The sequence below is a fragment of the Columba livia genome, chromosome Z (genome assembly GCF_036013475.1).
Source record: "Columba livia isolate bColLiv1 breed racing homer chromosome Z, bColLiv1.pat.W.v2, whole genome shotgun sequence".
NCBI lineage: Eukaryota > Metazoa > Chordata > Aves > Columbiformes > Columbidae > Columba > Columba livia.
Window position 1 is genome coordinate 15,296,281 of NC_088642.1, and position 16,788 is coordinate 15,313,068.

The 16,788-nt window shown below is 40.0% G+C and overlaps 1 protein-coding gene across 4 annotated transcripts in view; it reads left to right on the plus strand.

The window, feature by feature from the left end:
* Positions 1-556: 556 nt before the first annotated feature.
* ANKDD1B (ankyrin repeat and death domain containing 1B) overlaps positions 557-16,788 on the plus strand; it is a 37,247-nt gene continuing 21,015 nt past the window's right edge. The window contains exons 1-9 of one of the 4 annotated variants that reach the window (XM_065047362.1): positions 557-655; positions 1,840-1,979; positions 6,905-7,008; positions 9,059-9,157; positions 10,896-10,994; positions 11,095-11,199; positions 12,874-12,972; positions 14,631-14,729; positions 16,533-16,661. In XM_065047362.1, coding sequence (XP_064903434.1) covers positions 1,943-1,979; positions 6,905-7,008; positions 9,059-9,157; positions 10,896-10,994; positions 11,095-11,199; positions 12,874-12,972; positions 14,631-14,729; positions 16,533-16,661 — 771 coding nt within the window. In that variant the 5' untranslated portion in view covers positions 557-655; positions 1,840-1,942. Of the gene's footprint in view, positions 656-1,839; positions 1,980-3,133; positions 3,361-6,904; positions 7,009-9,058; positions 9,158-10,895; positions 10,995-11,094; positions 11,200-12,873; positions 12,973-14,630; positions 14,730-16,532; positions 16,662-16,788 lie in introns of those variants that run through there. The other 3 variants (XM_021292191.2, XM_021292192.2, XM_021292193.2) reach the window with 3 other exon arrangements.

A 16,788-nucleotide genomic window follows, 5' to 3' on the forward strand; every position in this document is an offset into this window, starting at 1 on the left:
AGCCAGGCTCTTCTTGGTGACAACTAATGATAGGACAAGGGGCAATGGGTTCAAACTGGAACACGAGAGGTTCTACTTAAATTTGAGAAGAAACTTCTTCACAGTGAGGGTGACAGACACTGGAACAGGCTGCCCAGGGAGGTTGTGGAGTCTCCTCCTCTGGAGACATTCAAAACCCACCTGGACACCTTCCTGTGTAACCTCATCTGGGTGTTCCTGCTCCAGCAGGGGGATTGGACTGGATGATCTTTTGAGGTCCCTTCTAATCCCTAACATTCTGTTGGTTCTGTGATTCTGTGATCATGGTGACCAATTTTATTTATTAGTTGTCTGGCCTGAGTGTCTTGAAAACTTTATTTCTAGAAACTTTCACGTTGGGAATATATAAATAAGTTGCTTTACGAGGTTTTGTTCTCGAAGTTGCTGAAGATCCATTTTGAAGTGTCAGTGACAGGCAGGAACATTAGCAGGAGAGAGTTTGGGCTTGAATTGCTCTGCCTATAGCTTGATCCATGTTGGAATTATTTTTGGGATAGTTTATCACATTCATGTCTCTCTCTCTCACACTATAGTTTGCAAATCCAAGCACGAGGCTGGAGCCATCAACAGCCATACTGTCACCAAAGGAGCTGTGAACCGAGGGAGTAGCCTGCAGGTGCCTGAGTTTGTTGTGCAGCTGGTGTTCTGGGGATCTCTGTCTGCTGTGTTGTTTCTGTTTGCCTTTTTTTATGTGAGAAGCTGCTGAAACTGGGCCTCTCAATTTCATTGTTCTAATTACTGCAAAGGCAAGTGGTAAGAGGCAGGTGTAACCATGAGGCATGAGGGGAGGAAATGAGTGTAGCTGAAAGGTGCTGGCAGTTGCACAGGTTAGCGATTCATTCACCATGGGATGCAGAATCCTGCAGAGTTCTGTTCCTTCAGTAAAAGCACATGTTTTAATACCGAGTAACACACAGTTCAATAAAAGCATAGTACTTGCTACCTTGACTTGATCTTCAAATCTCGCCTTCTTTTATGTGACATAGTTTTTGATTGCTCCTCTTCAGGTACTATTCAACACACTTTTGCCTTACCTTTTTTCTTTATACTTGTTTTACTTGTTTATGTATTTATTACTACTGTTATATTAGATATTAAAAAACAGGCTGAGTTCCTGGCAGAGAGAGAGATGTGTGAAGTGAGGAAGATGTTCCAGTGCTCCCTCGCCCTGTATTCTGCACTTTGTTCTGGATTCTGCATCTCTGTTGGTTTCTGCATCAGTCTTTTCTGCAGGTTGCTGGAGCCACTTGAAAGAGTCATGACTGTGGGAAGTGGGTAGGGAATGTGATAAATTTGTTATTTGCAAAGTTTGATTGCATAAAGCATAGTTGTACTGGCAAAGTTAGTTAAGATACCAGGGATACACTGTGAAATAGTATTGTATGACAGTAATTAGAACTGGAAACTGACAGCTGATTTAGAGATTCACACTTTTAACTCATGCCCTATATGAGGCTGCAAATCCATTCCTCCTTTGGTGCCAGATTTGTAGGCAAACCTAATCATTCCACAGTTGTCTGTTGTCTCTCATTTTGAAAGGGAGCATTAATGTTGCAAACAGTGGGTCTGTATTACTAGTCCAGGCACCATACAGAAACAAAACTCTTCTCTTAAGTAATTCCACTGGAACATTTGACTCATAGGAAGCAAGTAAAAGTGAAACTTCTGTGATTCAGCTATGGATAAAACAGTTGCTTGTTTTACTTGTTCTTCTCATTCTGGGTTGATTTTCACAGGGTTTGGTGGGTTTTTTTGATGGTTGGTTGTTTATTGTTGGTTTTGTTTTGGTTTTGTTTTCAGCTAACATCTATCTACTGGAATTACAGTTGATGAAACTGTTGTATCAATCCAAGGTGTACCAAGTATAAAGATTCCTACATATCACAGCCTGACTGTATCAAAAATGTTTAAAGAAGAAAAAGACTGTGAAATCTCTTCAGGTATGATAAGCAGAATCTAGGCAACTGTTTTTGTATCCAAATCTGCTGAATGTACAAACTTTTTTGCATTTTTCAGATTAATTTTACCATGGACATGTACAGTGTTAATTATCTTGGAAGTTAAGACAACTCTGTCATTTAATTGCGAAGAAAATAACATAGTGAAGGATCTTAAATGTGTCTTCAGGTGTGTAAGGCTGAATACTGATAGTCTTGCTATTCTTTCCAGTATTTGTTTTGAAATCTTAGCAATATCAAAAGCTGTTTTTAAAGTAGAGTTTAACATAGTGACTTTAAACAATTTTTATATCCTATCTCAGAAAATCATTGTCTACACAAAATGCGATACCAATGCTGGCTTAAGTAGACCAAAGTTACAGTAGACTTGAAAATAAATTGATAAATGCTTAGATCAGATGTGTTTCAATATGTCACTTCATAAAAACCGAAACTTTGGAGATGTGTGTGTTGATTTAGATTGGACTTTGACAAAAACAAATAAAACTATTGTCTGTCTGAAAACAAGGAGTCTTGAGATTGGATCAATACTGCCACTGCATATGCATATTTCTGCACAAATTTTCACAGAAGCACCTTAGTCTCTCACATCCCAATGCTGTGTCAAGCTTGCAGGGATGCAGGGACATTCACCCTCTCTCCAGTCCTGTGAGAACTGGTTGACAGCAGTGAGAATAATTCATAAGAGGAGCTTCCCCCCCCAAAATGGCCTTCAACCTGCAAGAGAGAGCTCCGTGACTACCCTGCAATCAGTGGCAAAGCCACCTGGCTCCAGGGCTCCTGTGTATGCTGTGATGCCTTTGTGTGTCTGCACGTGTGTGCTTCGGTCATTGCTTTTCAGAAGCGCCACTTGTTTGTGTGGCAGTTTGGGAAGCGCTTCAGGAGCAAGTAGGACTACATTTTGGTCTTGTGTGTGCATTTGTAGGTGTGAATTGCTATTTGGATGTAAGGCTAGCTGCTAGAGAAGACCTGTGCCAGAACTGTACGAGGCTCACCCTGTTTGGTGCCTAGCTAGTATCAAGAAATTCTGTTTATTTGGTTCCTGATTTTTTTTTTTGAAACAAACTCTCGAAGCTGCTCTGCACCTCTCCCTCCTCAGGTGACAGGGCCAGCCGCTGGGGTGCCGCTGGCGTCGTGCTGACAGGGTGCGCGGGGCTGGCTGGGTGTGCTCAGCCAACACACAGCCCCAGGAACCGGTTTGTCAGGGCCAGCACGAGGCACCTCCCTCGGTGTCCCAGCCTGGGGCCCCTTCCCTCGGGTGAGGAGGAAGAGAAGCCAAGGGCAGTGATGAAGGGGCTGAGCCGTCTGCTCCACACCGCGGAGGACGCCACACATGGAGCCGCGGCAGCCAGCCATGACGGCCGTGAGTGTGCGGGGGTCGGAGGCGGCAGCGCAGGCCCTGGGCCCCTCGCTGCAGGCAGGACAGCCCCAGCTTCTGCTGCACCTCGTCGGGGCTGCTGGGGTGGTGGGATCCACCTGAACCCCCTTTTTAACTCGGTCAAAGAGCAATGAGCAGTGGTGGCGGGGAAGAAAGGAGGAGGTTAAACGTGATTTGCTTTATATGTAGTAGGAGACTGAGGGAGCTGGGTCTCTTTAGTTTGGATGAGACTGAGGGGTGATCTCCCTCATTCATGTTTATAAATATGTAAAGGGTGAGTGTCAGGAGGATGGAGCCAGGCTCTTCTTGGCGACAACCAATGGCAAGACAAGGGGTCATGGGTTCAAACTGGAACACAGGAGGTTCCACTTAAATATGAGAAGAAACTTCTTCACAGTGAGGGTGACAGACACTGGAACAGGCTGCCCAGAGAGGTTGTGGAGTCTCCTACTCTGGAGACATTCAAAACCCACCTGCACACATTCCTGTGTAACCTCATCTGGGTGTTCCTGCTCCAGCAGGGGGATTGGGCTAGATGATCTTTTGAGATCCCTTCCAATCCCTGACATTCTGTGATTCTGTGAAAAGATATCCAGGAGGACATGTGGATGGATTGGGAGCTGGGGTTTGTCACGTTCATCTTCCAGTGTTCAGCTCCTGTGAACATCCCAGTGCCCCACTTTAACTTCAGCCCCGAAGCTGTCCAAGGGGGTTCACTGGGATGGGTCACATCCCAGAGGATGTGCACCTGCCAGCAGTTTCACAACTGGTCAGAGCCCTTCATCTGGGGGCCACACAGGCATCGGACCTTCCGGCCTCCTTGCACTTGGCAGCACAACTTCCAGTGATGGGGTCTCCAGGTTTCATCCCATGAACCAGTTTATGGAAGAACAGTCTGCTCCGACATGGGCTGCAATTCATGAAAATGGGTTATTTGTGGAAACTGAGCAGTAATTGTTAAACACTACCACAGTCCTGTCTTGTGATCGCAGCCTGACATCCAGGAGCTGTTCTCCAGGGCTGTGTGTCCTGCTTCCAGGCTGGCAGAGAGGGCAGATAAAGAAACTAAATTAATAAAATATCACTGTTAAACTCAATAGGTAGTTTTTCCCATTACTTCTTTGAATTGGAAAATGATTATTTTAGAAGAAGGTTCTTGTGAGTTAACAAAATAACTGCTTGCCCCAATCATTTGATTTCTGGTAACAAACAAGAAAACACAGAGAAAACATTGAAAATATTGCCAAATTATTAAAGATATTATATAATTTTTAGAGACAGTAGAGTAAAAATTATTTTGTTGTCATTTGAATCTGAATATTGTTGTTATTTTTCTGTTTTATCTACTTAGAAGTCTTCAGCCAATTCAGCTTCCTGGGTTTTTCCATGTGCTTTTTGAGACAATGACAGATTTTCATCTTATGGATATAACAGCAGGAAATTAAAAATGGGGTGGTGGTGGAAAGATTTCCATTGTCTATGAGTACTGAAAACTCTGGTGCACTTTTTCTTTTCATTGGAAATCACCCTTATTTGTGGTATTACTGAAAGACAAATTGAGGCCAGTAAAATAAGATGCAAATATAAGGAAAGAAAAATTTGAAGTACCTCAAAGCTTGTTGAGGAAGAGTTTGTGTTTTCAAGTTAACAAAGCAACGGACTTTTCTGCATCTTTTTACTTCCTTGCCCTTCCATGTGAGGTGAAAAGTTGTCTTGTTCAATACATTGCAGACAGAGCTTGCTCCTGAATATCCTCAGATGCAACAACATTTATCTTTGCAGGCTTATGTAAGATGCATGTGTGAGTGTTCATCAGCAATCAGTAGAAATGAATGTGGCTTTGTTATGACTAATTGCAGCTAATTGGTGTCCTATGTTTTGTTTCCATGTTTGCCACAAATTTGCCTTGAGCAAGATATCCTGTGAACATTGGGTTCAAACCCATGTTTGAAATCAAGGTAGTGGAAACCTCTGCTGGATACTTCTTCATTGTGTAGACTACAAAATCTACACGTGATTAGTTTATTCTGCAAAGATCCCTGTTCATTAAGCCATTTTGCTGTTAGCCACAGTCCTTGTCACAAATGCCAGGGGTGAATTCTTATTTGCAATGGGGTTTTTTTGTTCGGTTGTTTGGTTGTGTTTTTTTGGTTTTGTTGTTTTTGGTTGTTCCTCCATGTTGTCGGAAAAGCGAGTAATATTCTGGGATTTACAGAGAATTTTGGGAGGATGCTTCTGTTGTCATAGTGACATTCAAAACAGCTTCACAAGTGTCCAGTTTAATTTCTAGCTTGTTTTGTACAGTACATCTGTGATTAATCCCCCTGTGATTATAATAATGGGTAACATGTAAACTGCAATTAAGTTAATGTCATACTGATTCTCCTTAGTATGCTCTGTAGCCATCTTGCCTCAAGCCGTGTTCTCATTAGGCATTAATGAACTTAGACATAATGCAGTGGGATGAACTTGCACGAGAGGCCTCTAAGGAACAGATAATTGCTGCAGTTTCTATTTCAGTGGAGAGTGCTGTCCTCTTTGGTGACACAATTAGACAAGTGGCTCTCAGGCCAAAATATTCTAGACAGAAGATATCTAAGCAATTAACTTTTAAAGTGTGATATGCTAGGAAATTAAAGATATCTATTAACATTTTTGCAACTGATTTAACTGATCCTCTAATTTATTGTTAAGTGTTTAATGTAAAGGTAGAAACATGAGAAACACTCTGAGGTCTAAATTAGCTAAACCAGTTATCAGACAATGGAATTTTGTTTTCCAGAGTTACTGAACTACTGGTGTCTAAATGCATGCTGCAGCTACTGCAGTTGTCCAAACATTCATTTTTTGGTTGAGACCTTAAAGGAGGGTCCTAATTTAATAGTAAATTCCACATTGTGGCCAAATTTTGAGTTCAAGCATGCACGTTTTCTTTTTTATTTAATCTGCAAAACTCCTGGTTATATTGTCTTGTTTGTTCATTGCTTGGTTTGTGTTGTTTTTTTTTTTAATTGTGGGGTTTTTATTGTTTGGTTGTTTGGTTGTTTTGTTTTGTTTTGTTGTTGTGTTTTGTTTTGTTTTAAAATGGCTCATACAATCTTGTTACTGTATACATTTTTGTGTATTTTGGTGGTGTGTTCTGTTTTAAAACTGTTCCAAAAATAGGAAATAAATACTGTGGTTTGTGCCTCAGTTCACCGCTATGCCTGTAAAATGCTTTGGGACCCATTTAGATGTGAGAGCTTCAATAAATGAACTCTTGTTCCTGTGAGCAGTGCAAATAATGGTAATCCGTGCTGTGAAAAGTCTGCCTCTATTTGCACTTAAAAGTTGAAACTAGAAACATCAACCAGATGTTTCTAGTGGAGAAAAATGTAGTCCTGGAACACTTCTATGGTGAGAAGCAAATAATTCTCATAATATATTAAATCAGGACAAATAACAGAAGGTAAGAACAGTACCATCATCCCTTAAACTGCTTATGGCTATTCTTTTAGTAATACATTTTTTCATCATGTTTTTTCCACAGTGTTGCCAGATGAGAGAGAATTTCAATATGCTGCTAAAATGAACAATTTGGAAACCATGGAAAAGCTTTTTAAAAAGAATGTTAACATGAATGCTGTAGATACTGTGAGTATGAACCGTCTGACAGACCACTGATCTGAGATGCGATTCCTCGGGGTTGCGTGGTGGAATCCCTGCCAGCTGCAAGGCAGTGAGGCTGCACAAGTCCCTTCTAGGACCTGATTAAGAAACATTTGACACCTCCAGTATGGACAGTAGGATTTGTGCAGCGTAACTTGCAGGTCTTTTCATTTAGCCACTGGTCTGTGCAACACATCAGAAACTGAGTGATTCTGAATTGTGGTTCCTGCTCTAATACTTACCCTTTGTTCTTGGGTGATTTATTTATTGAGTTCCCCATCTTTCAGAGTGGGAAGACTTAACCTTACAGTCACTTTGAGAATGAATTTATGCTGCTAGCATTACAAATTTCAAGTGTGAAGTGTTATGTTTGGTTTGTGTGGAGCCACAGGAGCATTCTACCTTGTCCTCTGGCTTCAGGCTGAGATCAGGGTTCAGATTTACCCTGGACAGATGAAAATGCATTAGTTATGCTGATATAAACTCTAGCCCTAAAATCTAAAATCACAGTGACAAAATATAGTGCCATGTTCTGCATGAGATGTAGTTCAACAGCAGTAGACTGTTCATGATATTTCTTTGGGAGTTGTGGAGAATAGTTTGCACTCAGTGGCTACATTTAAATCATCTACCCGTGAACACCCAATATTACTCAGTCATGGGTTCTGGAAAAAACTTGCTTTCCACGCCCATGTGCATTTTGCCCACTGGGGAATTGTGGAGATGGTACAGCTGCATTCCTTGGTTTGTGAAAAGAGAGGAGACAAAAATTTATTTTGGGTAAACTTCTCTTGAACTATGTGAGTGTTCCCACCAACTACACAGTACTCTAAAAAGTCGCTTAAAATGCAGTTCTCACTAACTTATTGCTTTCCAGAATTCAAGAAATTAATTACATAGTTTTTCAGTCCAGTGGTTCATATTTTCACTCTGTCATCCTTAAATCAGACCTATAGTATAAGAGATTTACTAGCATTGCTATGTGAACATTTCACATTGACTGATTTTCCTAGTGGGGACTAAGCTTATACTGGCAAAACCATTATTTTGTTAATGTTGATCACTTCTGCCCCTACACTCCCAAGCCAAAGAAGCAAGGCTGCCAAAATGTGAGTTTTGTTGACAGAACTATTTCTGTGCAAGAGGCTTTTTGGGACATAAATGCGTGTCTTAAATCCCACATTTTTATGCTTTTAACACATATTGCTGTAAATTTAGACTTATACATGAGTAAGTCAGTTGATCTGCACAGAACCATAAGATAACAAATCCAAACTGACTTTTAAAATTAATTGGTTAACTCAGTTGTATGTCATTGTCTGGAGACTCTCACTGAATTATGTTAAATTCAGTTATGCTCACTTTAATTGGAAGCAAAACTTTCTCCACTAAAGTTTAATTTAATTTAACCAATGCCTTTTAAATTCACACCATTAATTACTTTAGTGAAAAGTTATTCAAATTTTCCTGATAAGCCTTGAGCCTATTCACCTGTGTGAGATTACTCACTGTTTGCAAGGTAGAAGCTTTCATTTACATAGATAATGACTCAGTCTGGGAAGGTGACTAATATTGAGTGAGGCAGGAATCTTGTCATGTGTTGCAGAGGTATAGCCAAAAGCAAGGAGGTATCAAAAGCAAATCTAATTGCATAAATCTAGTCCTTAGCTTTTCAAATCAAACCATATCATAAAATAAAAACCATGGATGCTTCTTGTACTGTTTGCATCTCTTCTAGGCAGTATATGATTACTTAATCCCCTCGGACACTTCAGTGAATTTCAGTGAAGGGATGATATTACATAGAGTGACTAAATCATTCTGGTTCTACAAGAAATCTTTCAGATCTATACCTAAATTATATTCAAGGGAACAAAAATGCATATAAAGAATGGTTGTTGCAGGAGAAATATACAAATGTGTATATATTGACAAACACATTTGTTAATAATCAGATAATTCAGAAATCCTGATCACCTACACAAGGAAAAGAACGGTAATATAAACCTGATAACCAAAGCTTTGCTCATTTCAGCTGAAGCGCACTGCATTCCATTTTGCTGTTGCGAGAAGTCATATATCAGCAGTGGATTTTCTTCTCCATCACAAAGCTAGACTTGATATAGCAGATCAGGTAAGCTGGCTTACATGTTTTGAATCACACAATACAGGAACAAATTAGGACAAAAGTGAAGGTAAATGTTTGTCTTACGCTCTGCATTTTGCAAAGTTATGTGCTTGCTGTAAATGCTTCAGTTTATCTCAAGAGTGCACACGTTCATATGAAAAAACATTGTTAGTAGAAAAACATGTTGCTCAAAGCTCTGGCTACGTCTAAATACTTGAGGGGAAGCAAGGATGGTTGAAGCCACATGTGCAGACACTCTGTCTGTGGGTAGTTTATCATTGGCCACTTAATATTAAAGCAGTCACTAAAAGTGAAAATTAGCTCTGGGGATCTCCAGGAGCTCAGAAGGTAATTGCTTGTGTTCTTTCCCTCCATTTCTATGTGAGTAGTTTAATGCAAAACTATCAACTACCCTGCAGCCACCAAGACATTAAGAGCTCAGTAGCGTGTGGCTGGCTTGGTTGGGCCAGATGGCAATACACATCCATTTGATTCAGATATTAAAACCAAATGTATGGTATGTTATTAATAAACAGGATATTCAAACTAGTTTTCCAGTCAGCTGAGTAATAGAAGCAGATGAATTATTTAATGTTTTTCCCCTGCTTGCTTCTTTCTCCTTATGGCAGTGTTCAAGTTCTAAGAAAGAGAAATTCTGGGTTGTTGAGGGACAAAGCTACCTTGTTTCCACGTTGAGCTGGAGTGAAAACGAGACCTATTAGTTCCAGTTACCAGTTCCAGCTCCTGGCTTGGGCATCTGCTTGCGGTGTAGATAACCTATCCTTGTTAGCACTGCTTGAATTGCCCCAGAATGTTGTCCCAAGCCACTCTGCTAATGAATATCTCACATGCTGCTTTCAAGAAATATGAAGAACTCTAAAATTAATAGTCTATGTTACAAATGCTAATAAGGGAGTTCTGCAAGAAGTGGACAGTTTTCTTTAAGTAGTATTGCTCTCCCTAGCAGTAGTTAAGAAATGGATTCCTGGATCTTTTATGGAGTACCATTGGGTATAGTGTTAATGTAATTTTATTCTGTAACTATGCTAAATTATTATTTGTGGCCAATTTTTTTTCAGTGGCTGTCTTCCAGATTTATTGAGGCAATAAGGTGACTCAAAACATTTTGTGGGTCCTTTAATTACCCTGATAGGGTGCATTGTGACCAGGTTGGAAACACAGACCCTCCACCCTTGATGGAGTTCTGTTAGACACTCTGACTCTCATTCTAGTCAAGGATTATCTTTTAATTATTAGCTGTCTTTAATTCTTAGATGAAGCCTTTCATGCAGCCACTTCTGAGGACAAACTGGGGATAAATTGTAACACCTGAGGAAGTACCTCAATTCCTCTTGCGTCCTTTAGGTTCCTCTGACTCCACCTGTTAAGTCAGGTGCTTTCATGGTGGAATATGAATGGTGTTTACACAGCACGTAGCATGATGAGCCATGATTTATGGTGTTGCACCCACACACAATACACACAAACTGAGGAGGAGATGTGAAAAAGTTATAGAGATCTGAAGCCAAAATGGGAAGCAAAGTGGAGACACTGGCTGGAAATTCCTTATATCTATTTTTTCTGGCTCTGAGAAATTAAGAAACCCCCTCACAATACCAGGTGATAACACTGATTTTCTAGAGCCTGCATAACAGACCCCACTTGTACACAGAATTAATTAAAAACAAAAATTTGGCATGAAGTATATTGGTGGTAATTTCTGCCTTTTTCATTTTATTTGAAGCACGGCTTGACAGTGATTCATCTTGCAGCTTGGAATGGAAATCTGGATATAATGCGAAAATTAGTTAAAGCAGGTGCTGATCAAAAGGCTAAGAATGAGGTTTGTTGATGACAAATTTTTACCGACTCTAAACAAATTGATGTTGGAAAAATATAATACTTGTTCTTACAGAGTTGTTGGTTTTTTTTTTTTTTTTCAGGAAGGAATGAATGTACTGCACTTTGCAGCTCAGAACAACAGTGTTAAAATTGTGGATTATTTTCTTCAAGATCTTCATCTTAATGAGTTGAACAAGCCTGATGGGGTACAGTATGTTTCTCCTTGTTTATTTCTTTGATGTCATGAGGCATCTGTTGTGGGAAAAACAATCCCCACTTAGGGAATTCCAATGTATTTTGATTTATTGCTAGTTACGTACACTTTCAGTTACTGGTTTGGGTATTGAGAAACAAGTAAGACAATCAGCCAGACAAGCACCTAAGGAAAATACTTCTTTGCCTGTCTCATGTGAGCTCCAGACACCTCTCCTCCTTCCCCTGCTTCCCTTTGTTTTGTGGCACATGATGCTCGGTCCTGTTGGTGAACGATGGGAGGAAGAGGAGGTTGGGGTAGGTCCACACTGTTTTCCTTTTTCTGCTGCTCCTCGTTTCTTACTGTGTTCCTGTGCTCCAACAAGGGATCCTCCATGAGCTGTGGTCCCTCTGCAGGTGTACCTCCTCCTGGGTCTCTTCCCTTGAGTCCTGTTGTCTCCTCCAGTATTTCCCCATGTGCATCCTACCTGTAGCACTGACTGCCCATTTTCTAGTACATGTTTGCAGAGGAACCACATGCTCCTCTGATGGGTCTAGTGCTGGCATTGGGGAGGTTGGTTTTGCCCGTTGTGGAGCAGGCTGCAACACGGGCATCTTTCATCAATGTAGAACATAAAACTGTCCTGCAGAGGTGGGCCAGGTCTTCAACAGTGCCAGGGTCTTGTCCTCACCAGGTATCCTGTGCTTATATTTTCCCTTCCCACTATACCGGGATCTCACTTTGGAGTCTTACATGGCTAAGTAGGATATTTTATCTTTACGTGAGGCAAAACTATTCTTATGGAATTTGTCACCAAAACAAAGATCCCCTAAGCTCTTTTTGAGCCCTGAATTTTATAGACCTGATGGTACAAAATTCCGAATTTTTCCTAAGCATGACAAGGCTGACAAAATAAAGTTTAACAAAACAAACCTTTGTGGTTTAGACCTTGGGAAAGAAAGGGTAAAGAGGATTTTTCTTCGTGTTGAGTTTATTTAATAATGATCTATTACTTGTGTGCAATTTTTTTTTAGACATTTGACATAGGCCACTATGAGGTAACCTTTGATAACTGATTAGATAGCCTCACTGTCTGACCAGTGGTATTATTTTACATCAAGATAACTTTCTGCAGTTGAACCGCAAATGATTGGAAAAGTTTTTGTTAGTTTAACCACCATGAACACAACCCCCTAATACACAGCATTAAATTCAAGCCTCCTGGTTGAAACTTCTGAGATGCAGTCATTGTGGTCTGTACTTGCAGAATTCATATTAAATGTGTTACGTCATGGAAATAAATCTTACAACTTCTTTACTGCCTGTTTCTGAGCATATTCAGACTTCTAATGAGGCAGTTATCTTGATAAATAGTTTCATACTAAGAACAATTAATAATTAAATATTTTGAGGACATTTTCTACCCTGTTACCCATTCTGAACAGTTCTCAAATATTTTCTTCAGGTGCACAACCTGGTGTATAATTTTTTTTTTTTTTCACAAAGAAAACATTGCATCTTTTAAAAATTCTTACTCTTCTTGTATATATCTACATTTTGTTGATTTACCTAGTCATACAACATATAGATTTTTATGCAGATATGCATATGTACATGCCAAATATCTAGTAACTGGAAGCAAAGTATTTTTACTTTCAGTAACACTGTTTTTCTTTCTGTTTTCTAGAAAGGTAAAAAGCCATTTCTTCTGGCATCTGAGAAAGGTCATGTTGACATGATAAAAAACTTGATTACTCTGAAGCTGTTTACATCTGAAAAAGATAAGGTAAAGATTTCTTTTCCACAGAAGTACAACTAAAAATGTGCTTGTGAAAGATAATTTTTTTTTCAGTGTAGTTACTACATAACCAAGTGACATGAATAAGCTGTGCAGGTATCATGGTGGTGGCAGTGATATATGTTGGACCAACAAATGCATAAGGATGATGATTTTTCAGTAATTAAGGAAGGACAGTGAAACTTCCGCTCTTATTGCCAAGAGACTTTTCCATATGCATTAATAATTAATGTAAAGCAAGACTAGCATATGCTGTCTGTTGGGAGAAGTGAGAAGGTCTGGTAACTAAGATGTCAGCCTTTGTATCGGGAGATCATGTTTCCCAGGTTTTTGCTCTGCTCAGCTGTGTCTGTGTCACTGCTGAGTCCTGCATGACTAATTTTTCAAAGTTGTTTAAATACTTCAAGATGCAAATAAACACGTTTTTCAGACGTGCCTAAACACTTCAATCTGGTTGAGCTTGCTTTTGACACTGCATTTTAAGGTGTCTGAATAACTTTTCAAAGTCTCCTCTTAAATTTCCTTACTCCTTTACTTCACTGTTTGTGGAACGAGCATGTCAGTGTTTCTCTGCACCTGAGGCAAGAAGAAATACATTAAAAATTGTTAAATGGTCGCATAGTGCATTCATAGAACCATGCAAACAAGCACACAGGAAGTTATGCCTTTTAAATTTTTTTGTTTTTTAATTTTAATTCTGATGATACTTTAGAAGGTGCAGCCCAACTTGGAGCTCTAATGTGCTAAGTAGTTTATCAGCAGCAGTTAAATAAGTGTTTTCCCAGGCATATAGCAGGCTGAACATACAAAGCAGCAACAATGAGAGGTGAATGCTGAGATCCTAAAGAGTAAGTAAGAAGTCAGGACAGCAGCTCCAGTAATGCATCTCATGGGTCACTGAAAGCAATCACACTGTCATCATCAATTAACAAACATACCTTTTCCAAAACTGTATGTGAATTTTCTGCCCCTCCACCTCTGTAGTGGCCTGGTTGAAAAGCTGTCCTTGACCTTCATTTACCTGAAGGTTAGGATCCTTCTCCTAATTGCCAGCTTCAGTTTGTTTCTAGCCAGTTCTGTACTTGCTCTTGTGCCAGTATTGTCTTTTAGCTCAAAAGCTGTTGCTCTTCCTGTTAATGATACAGCTCACCCTGGTTTTGTTTGCTTGCTGGTGTGCTGGTTATGATGGAGTTGTTTGGTTTCTTTTGGTTGATTGTTTTTTTTCCCCTTAATTAGCTAGTGAGGGTTTGTACTGATGGCAAAGAGGACTGAAGATTATGACATTGGCATCATGGCCAGTACAGCATTACATATACTTACCTAGGTTTTGTCTATTTATCTTTAAAACAGTGGTTTTGGGGTCTTGATGTCCTCATCCTTGTAGGAACCAGTGTCCAAAGTTTTATTCTGATTAATTCCTCAGGAGTCAGAATTTTAGATCTTTTTGAATGCCTGCATACATATGAAAAGGTTCCTTTCAGATTAGTCTCAATCTTGGAACACGCCGTGTGGATCTGCTGCCTCCTTGTATATAAAAGAGAGGTGGAAAGACCAAAGGCTTTGTGTTTAAGTACATGGTGTTTTTTCTTCTTGTTTCTACTTTATTCTGGTTTTTAAATGATCTTATCTGACATTTTAATTTCAAGGAGGGAAACACAGCATTGCATCTAGCTGCCAAAAATGGTCACAGCAAAGTTGTAGAAATTCTGCTTGAACAGTGGGAGGAAATAAATGAACTCAATCAGGTAAGGACACAGAAATTATTAAAATAGATAAAGTCTGAGATTTGAAAAATTGATTAAATATAACATCTCAATGGAATAAACGTTGCAGAGAGTAGACTTCATCAGTTCTGCTGCTTTTCTGTTTGCATCCTGTTTAATTGTTTCTCCTCCAATAAATTCAGCTCTATTATCTCCTTCAATGTCTCTTTCTCTGTCCTCTGTTCCTCACACAATGGTCCTCCCTCTGTCTCACAAGCCCTATCTGCTGGTAGAAGGAAACAGGAGGACCTAACCTCCACCTTGCTTCCTGCCCTCCAGCAGTTCTTGCTACATGATCCCATTCCTTTTACTGTTTCCAATTAGGCTGTTCCCTGAGTCAATTCAACATATATACCTAGTACATACCATTGCAGGCACCTCAGCAAAGAGGTCTTAGATTTGCACCTTGTTCATTTGATCTCAACTGGTTGCACAGAATGGGCTGCAGTCATTGCCTGTCCAACTTTTTTTTCAGGGTTAGTGTTGGTGAGTTCAGCCAGCATATTAATAAATTGCATATTAGCTGTGAAGGTTGTATCCCTGAGCTGATGCATTCATGAGCATAATATTAAGGCTTAAAGGAGGAGTGGCAGAATGAAATGCACACTAAGTACGCAGCTCAGTGTTCCTGCCTTGCAAAGGATCCTCGTGTCTTCTGCTTCTTCTGTGGGGCAGCTGGGATGAACTGGGTGAGTTAATTCACTTTCCTGTGGGCTGACATGCCCGTTGCAGAAGCCTGCCATGCAGTTGACTATCTGTTCTGCTGGCCCAGTGGGTGAAATGAGGAATGGACATCCACTCTTACCCAAGGCCCTCCTCTTCTTTAATCAGCAACAGATTTAGGGGTTGAGGGTTCTCTCTTATCCAGGTATGCAAGCTTTCAGGCACACAAGCCTCTGTGAGATGTGATGTCCTCATGTTTCCAAGCCTGGTCTAATAATGCTGTTGCTTCTGCACTCAAAGCTTGTACTGCTTCTGTCCCGCTTTGCCATGGCTGGTGCTCAACCTTCCTGTCCAACTGGACATGTTCTGCTCTGTTGATAAACAAGTGTCTCTTTCCCCAGCATGCACAAAGCACTAAAATGTATTATAATAAGTTTACCAGAGTAATGGTGGCAGGACTTCAAGTCAAAATCAGGATTTATTGATGCTTTGGTGAATGCTGAAACAGTAAGGTACTTTTCAGCAAACGTTTGTGTATTTTAGGAGTTGAGAAGCAGGGATTAAATTATTGTGCAGCTGATGCAACTTATTTTAGAGACTTGCTGTGAAGACATGGAGGCTTTTTTGGGGTGAGAAGATTTGAAACAAATATGCAGCAGAAGTATATGCCAGAAGTATTCCTTATCACTAGTGCTAGAGCTGGGAATTCATCAGTAATCCATGGCATTTGGCTGACAGAAATCAGTACTTACGATATGTGCCAGTGTGTTAGTGGTGTTGCCTGATGTCGAACACCAGCAATTGCTACCCACCATCTTTGTTTCTGTGCCTGCTGCTAGCAATAATCTTCAAAAGGAGCACAATTAGTATTTATGAACTAGTTATCTGTATTGTAAACCTTATTGTACATCCGTCAACATTAATGTCATCCATCACTGAAGTGTTGGTGAGTTGCCATTTTACCCGAGTGTTACTTTAGGAGCATTCAGGTTGTGTTCTCTTGTGACCATCTCCTCTTTTGTATTTGGCTGAATGAGTCTGATCGAGCTAACCTGTTTTATATCACATCCTTACAGTCATGCAGCTTAAATTGGAACAGATATTTTCTCTCTATTGCTCTAGAAGGGAGAAACTCCATTTTACTTATCTGTTGAAGGTGGTCATGAAAAATGCGCTGAACTCCTACTGGAAGCAGGGAGTGACATCAATATTTTAACTCATGTATGTACACAGTATACCTCCAGCACACAGGTACTGGGACATCCTGGGCTGTGGGGAGAACCTTTTCTTCCCTTTTCTGTGTGTAATAATAGTATATTTCCTATGCTTATTTTTATGAAATGGTGAAAAGATAAAGAAATTAATAAAATAGAAATGA